This window comes from Bos indicus x Bos taurus, chromosome 19, assembly GCF_003369695.1.
Source record: "Bos indicus x Bos taurus breed Angus x Brahman F1 hybrid chromosome 19, Bos_hybrid_MaternalHap_v2.0, whole genome shotgun sequence".
NCBI lineage: Eukaryota > Metazoa > Chordata > Mammalia > Artiodactyla > Bovidae > Bos > Bos indicus x Bos taurus.
In genome coordinates, this window is record NC_040094.1 from 42,512,516 (window position 1) to 42,518,515 (window position 6,000).

General features: G+C 39.9%; 1 protein-coding gene across 1 annotated transcript; it reads left to right on the top strand.

The window, feature by feature from the left end:
* Positions 1-2,287: 2,287 nt before the first annotated feature.
* On the top strand, positions 2,288-3,384 carry LOC113878330 (keratin-associated protein 9-2-like). The gene is made up of 3 exons (XM_027519345.1): positions 2,288-2,508; positions 2,701-2,993; positions 3,323-3,384. Exons 1-3 carry the CDS (start codon positions 2,288-2,290, stop codon positions 3,382-3,384), a joined length of 576 nt encoding a protein of 191 aa, XP_027375146.1.
* Positions 3,385-6,000: the final 2,616 nt, after the last annotated feature.

The window sequence follows — 6,000 nt, forward strand, 5'->3', positions numbered from 1 at the left end:
AAGTCCTGTTGTATACCTTGATGAGGAGATGTCATCATCATGTCCAAGATTATTTTCTAGCTGCTGTTTATCACGTTTAAAGGGAAATTATCAGACATTTTGACGCGGCATCTGGTTAGCTTTGGTATTTAAAGAGTATGCTTACTTATCTTTATTTAATCATTTATGCCTGAAAAGGAGCATTTGCCTTTCTTTTCTTATTTTATCTTCATCCCATCTGCTCCCTCTTATACTTTCCAAAATGTGTTATTTGATACTCTGAACATTATCATTCTTTAGCCTTAATGACATTTAACTTCTTGTACCCAAAACAGACACACAATCACAATTCTTGCTATTCGGACAATACTTAGATCCAAACATGGATAAGCTAATGCACCAAAATTCAGACCTCAATACACTATAGCAAAGTGGCTGGTGGCAAAATCAGCATATAACACACTAGTAACTTATGAAGAAGCTAAGGAATATAACTGGATTTAAGGCACATGGCTTCAGATTGTTCAAAATAGAAGTGATCACTGTTTCAAACCAACATCCCAACATCCCCATTACTCAGCCCTATTACAAATTACTGCTAGGTCAAGTTCCAAGCTAGTAAACTTGGAGTTCTCCTTTATTCAAGTGAGTCCATGTTGATTCCCACCCTTTAAGAGCCATTCTCAGGACAGAGGCACAGAAGGGAAAGATGATATTCAATCCATCCCACTTCTGCTATGATTCCACTCTGACTCAATGAACAGCAGCTGATTATTTGACTGGATGAACTGGTAATGCTCTTACCCATACACTGGATCTACTAACAGGGGGTTTATAGATCTTTGCCACCAAGACCAGGATGCCCAGCAGCAGAGGCATCAGAAATCCATAACTGCAGTTAAGTCAGAGCAAATGAAATATCAGGAGCCAGTGTTAATCAGTGAAATAAATATGCTCTTTCTTTCAAAAGGTTACAAATATGGTAATAGCTAAGTATCCAAAATATTATGCTTTGCTCCACTGAGTCATTGTTGTCCCTTTTGTTCCTGCATGTTTATAATTTATTGACATTTGTATATTTTTATTGGCTTATAACATTGAGTTTTGCTTGTAACATATTATATTTAGATTTCTGTATACACTACCAAATGATCATTATCAAAGGTATGGTTTCCTTCACCATACATTTGCCCATCTTTACCCACTTTGACATCCTCCATAGCCTTTCTTTGAAACTGCAATTCAAAGAAAACTATTTCAGTTGTCAAATTAGCAGCTTTGAAACTTTTCCCTTTGCCGTTAAATGTATTAATAAAGATAGCGTCCCCAGGGTAAGTTGCTCAGTCGTGTCCGACTCTGACACCCCATGAACCACAGCACGCCAGGCTTCCCTGTCCATCACCAACTCCTAGAATTTACCCAAACTCATGTCCACTGAGTCGGTGATGCCATCCAACTATCTCATCCTCAGTAGTCCCCTTCTCCTTCTGCCCTCGATCTTTCCCAGCATCAGGGTCTTTTCAAGTGAGTCAGCTCTTTGCATCAGGTGGCCAAAGTATTGGAGTTTCAGCTTCAATATCAGTCCTTCCAATGAACACCCAGGACTGATCTCCTTTAGGATGGACTAGTTGGATCTCCTTGCAGTTCAAGGGACTCTCAAGAGTCTTCTCCAACACCACAGTTCAAAAGCATCAACTCTTCTGTGCTCAGTCCCTCGTTTTTAGGAAATGAGATACCAAGTGGAAAAGCTTCCTACTCACAGATTTATCTATCATTGAATTTTGTGTGGCATAGATGAAAGGCTTGTTAAAATGTAACTTTAATTCAGAATGTGTTAAAATATGAGTTGAATTCATCACTTTTGTTTCACCTGTCTTGAGGGGTGAATCCCAATATAAGTAGCTCCAAGAGGAAAATGTAGGTGGGGACAATGGCTCTGAAATCTTCTACAAATTATCCTAACTGACGGGTCACAAAAGGATGAAGTCTGTCTTGAGAAATGATGATTCATACTTAAATAAGGGTATGGATGTTGATGGTTTCTCCCGTTTCTGGAAATAAGTCCCTATGGTTTAATATTAACTAGGAGAATAATCCTATTTTCAGAATATTCATAATAGTTAGGGAACACTTCCTCCTTAAGCAATTTTCCATGGATCATGAAAAAAGTTATAAATAATAACAAGGAAATTTCTATTCATTGGTCCTAAATTTGGGAACCAGAGTATAAAAGGTCTGGTAGAGAAGAGGTATTCAGATTCTGAGAAATTCATCTCTGCTCAGAAGCCACCCCTCCACACCTGACACCATGAGCCATTCCTGCTGCTCCCCTTGCTGTCAACCTACCTGCTGCAGGACCACCTGCTGCAAACCTACTTGTGTGACCACCTGCTGCCAGCCCACCTGCTGTGAGTCCAGCTGCTGTCGGCCCTGCTGCCCCCCAACTTGCTATCAGACTAGTGAAAACACCTGCTGTAGGACCTCCTGCCGCAAACCTACCTGTGTGACCACCTGCTGTCAGCCCAACTGTGGTGGGTCCAGCTGCTGCCAGCCTTGCTGCCTCCCTATCCGCTGTCAGACCACCTGCTGCAGGACCACCTGCCTCAAGCCTATTTGTGTGACCACCTGCTGCCAGCCCACCTGCTGTGAGTCCAGCTGCTGTCAGCCCTCCTGCCCCCAAACTTGCTGTCAAATCACTGAAACCACCTGCTGCAAGCCTACCTGTGTGACCAGCTGCTGTCAGCCCTCCTGCTGTGGGTCCATCAGCGCTGGACAAACCTGCGGTGGTTCTAACTGCTGTCAGCCTTGCTGCCAGCCAGCCTCCTGTGCACCCGTGTACTGCCATAGGACCTGCTACCACCCCACGTGCCTCTGCCTGCCTGGGTGCCAAGACCAGAGCTGTGGATCCAGCTGCTGCCAGCCTTGCAGCCGCCCTGTCTGCTGTCAGACCACCTGCTGTAGGACCACCTGCTGCAAACCTACTTGTGTGACCACCTGCTGCCAGCCTACGTGCTGTGGGTCCATCAGTTGTGGACAAACCTGCAGCAGATCCAGCTGCTGCCAGCCTTGCTGCTGCCCCGTCTACTGTAGGACCACCTGCTGCCACCCCAGCTGTGTGTCCACCTGCTGCCAGCCTTCCTGCTGCTGAAAATCTCACCAAAGAACCACCATCTCACAAATCAACCTTGCTGTTCCTAGGACAAATTCACTTCCAAATGATGCTGAAAGCCAGCAGTCTATTACCAATTTTTTTTGTTATTCATCTGCCTATATAAAAGCTTATGAATCAGCTTGATGGAAGGTAGAGGACTTCACCCTGATTCTCCCCTTCCTATCTGTGTAGGTCATGTGCCAGCTTCCTGCATCATTATAATGGAGCATCTTGGCTTTGACTTTGAAATCTAGATCTTCACCTTCTCTCTACATGTATTTTAGGGAAAAAATCCTCATGACTTTTTCTTTAGTTTCTAATACTTATTTTCATAAAAGTCTTCATAATCATGTGTCTTTTCAATATACTGATTATTTTTGTATCTTACTTTCTTCTTTTCATAATCACTTTGAGTTGTCTCTCTAGATGCAGGGAATTTTACCTGGATTTCTAAATAAATCTTGTACCACTATTCATCGCATACTGTGTTTTTTGTTATTATACAGCACACACACATTAATCATAATTATAACTATAATGACTATAGTTTGGACAATCTATTAGATCAGTCTTTTCTCTGTGCAGGAATATCTAAAAGGAAAGTCAAATAGCAACTAGAAGTTTATTTTGTGAGACCAAAGAATCAAAATAAGTATTAGGAACAACAAAATGTGGAGATTAAATAAAATGCAACCGAACAACCAATGAATCAAAGAAGAAATCAAAAGAGAAAGTTGAAAATACCTTGAGACAAATGATAATGGAATTACACCATACCAAAATTTATGGGGTGCTGAAACAGAAGTTCTAAAAGATAAGCTCATAGCAATGAATGCTTGAGAAACAAAAAAATTTCAAATCAACTACCTAAGTTTACACTCAAGGACCTAGATAAAGAAGAACAAAGGAAGTGCAAAGTGAGTAGAAGCAAGGAAATAAAGATCATAGTGGAAATAAATGAAACAGAGACTAAAAAAGGAAAAAAATAAGAGAAAAGAACAATATTGTAAAGTAATTAGCCTCCAATTAAATAAATTTATGATAAAAGAAAGATCGACAAAACTAAAAGCTGTTTTTATTTTTAAAAGGTAAGCAAATTAAAAACTTTAGGTAGACTCACTAAGAAAAAGAGAAGTCTCAAATTTAATATCATAAATGAAAAAACATTGCAAACTAGAGTGTAAACACTGTCAACTATAATACATTGGTGAAAGAAATTGAAGAAAATACAAACAAATTTTTTGCTCAGGGATTAGAATAATTAATATTGTTGAAATATCCTTACTACCTAAAATAATTTACAGATTCAGTGCAATCCCTATTAAAGATCCAATGGCATTTTCACCAAAATAAGAAAAAAAAATTGTAATCTGTGTATGGAAGCATAGAAAACTCAGATAACCAAAGCAATCTTGATAAAAAAGAACAAAGCTGGAGACATAATGCTTGCTGATAGCAAAGTGTGTTACAAAACTATAGTAAATAACACTGTATGGTTTGGCATAAAAACACACATACATCATGGAACAAAATAGAGAGCCCATACATAAACCCATACATTCTACAGCCAATTAATTTATAGCAAAGGAACCAGGAATATACAATGGTGAAAATACAGTCTTTTCAATACATGGTATTGAAAAAACTTACTGCCACTTACAAAAGAATAAAACTGAACTACTATCTTACACCATACACAAAAATTAACTCGAAATGGACTTCTGGTGGTCTAGTGGTTAACAATCCACCTGCCAGTGCAGGGGACATGGGTTTGATCCCTGGTCTGGGAAGATTCCACATGCCTCAGAGCAAATATGCTCAGTTGCCACATCTACTGAACCCCACGCACTCTCGGGTCTGTGCTCCGCAACAAGATACCACCACAGCGAGAAGCCTGCACACCTCAACTAGAGAGCAGCTCTCACTTACCACAACTAGAGAAAGTCTGCACACAGCCATGAAGACCAACACAGGCAAAAAGAAAAGAAAACTCAAAATGGATTAAAGATGAATCTGAAACCATGCAATTTCTGGAGGAAACATAGACCTTAACATTGGTCTTGGTGCTTAAAAAAAAAAAAAATAGACACTAAAAACAAAAGTAAAAAGCAAAGTGGGACTACATCAAACCAAAAAGCGGGAATTCCCTGGTGGTCCACTGAGTGTGACTCTGTGCTTTCACAGCTGGGGACCTGGGTTGAATCCCTGGTCCAGGAATTAAGATCCCACAAGCCACACGGTATGGCCAAAAGAAAAAAGCTTCCACACAGTAAAGTGAACAGTGAACAAAATGAAAAGGCAGCCTACTGATTGTGGGAAAATACTTGCAAATCATATACATGATAAGGACTGGTATTAAAATATATAAAGAACTCACTTGACCCAACAGCAAAAAACAAAGCAAAACAAAAACAATCTGATTGAAAAAATGGGCAGACGTTCAGAATAGACATTTTTTTCTTATAAGACATACAGATGGCCAACAGGTACTAGAAAGGTGCTCAACATTACTAAGCATCAGGGAAATGCCAATCAAAACCGTGATGAACCTGGACTGGCGATTTGTTTCTTATATGATATTATACATGTTTTAATGCCATTCTCCCAAATCATCCACCCCCCCCCCCTACAGAGTCCAAAAGACTATTCTATACATCTGTGTTTCATTTGATGACCCAGAGGGATGGTATGGGGAGGGAGGTGGGAGGGGGGTTCGGGATGGGGAACACGTGTTCACCCGTGGCGGATGCATGTTGATGTATGGCAAAACCAATACAATATTGTAAAGTAAAAATAAAAATAATAATAATAATAAAGACAAATCAAAAATAAAAAACAAGCAAAAAAAAAAAAAAAAAAAACCCCGTGAT

Excerpts from the sequence above, each read along its gene's own strand:
- LOC113878330 (XM_027519345.1), top strand. The coding sequence starts at position 2,288 with ATGAGCCATTCCTGCTGCTCCCCTTGCTGTCAACCTACCTGCTGCAGG. Across the intron at positions 2,509-2,700 it reads ACCTGCTGTCAGCCCAACTG|CTGTGTGACCAGCTGCTGTC; the intron begins TGGTGGGTCCAG and ends CTGCAAGCCTAC. Across the intron at positions 2,994-3,322 it reads CTGCTGCCAGCCTACGTGCT|GTCATGTGCCAGCTTCCTGC; the intron begins GTGGGTCCATCA and ends CTATCTGTGTAG.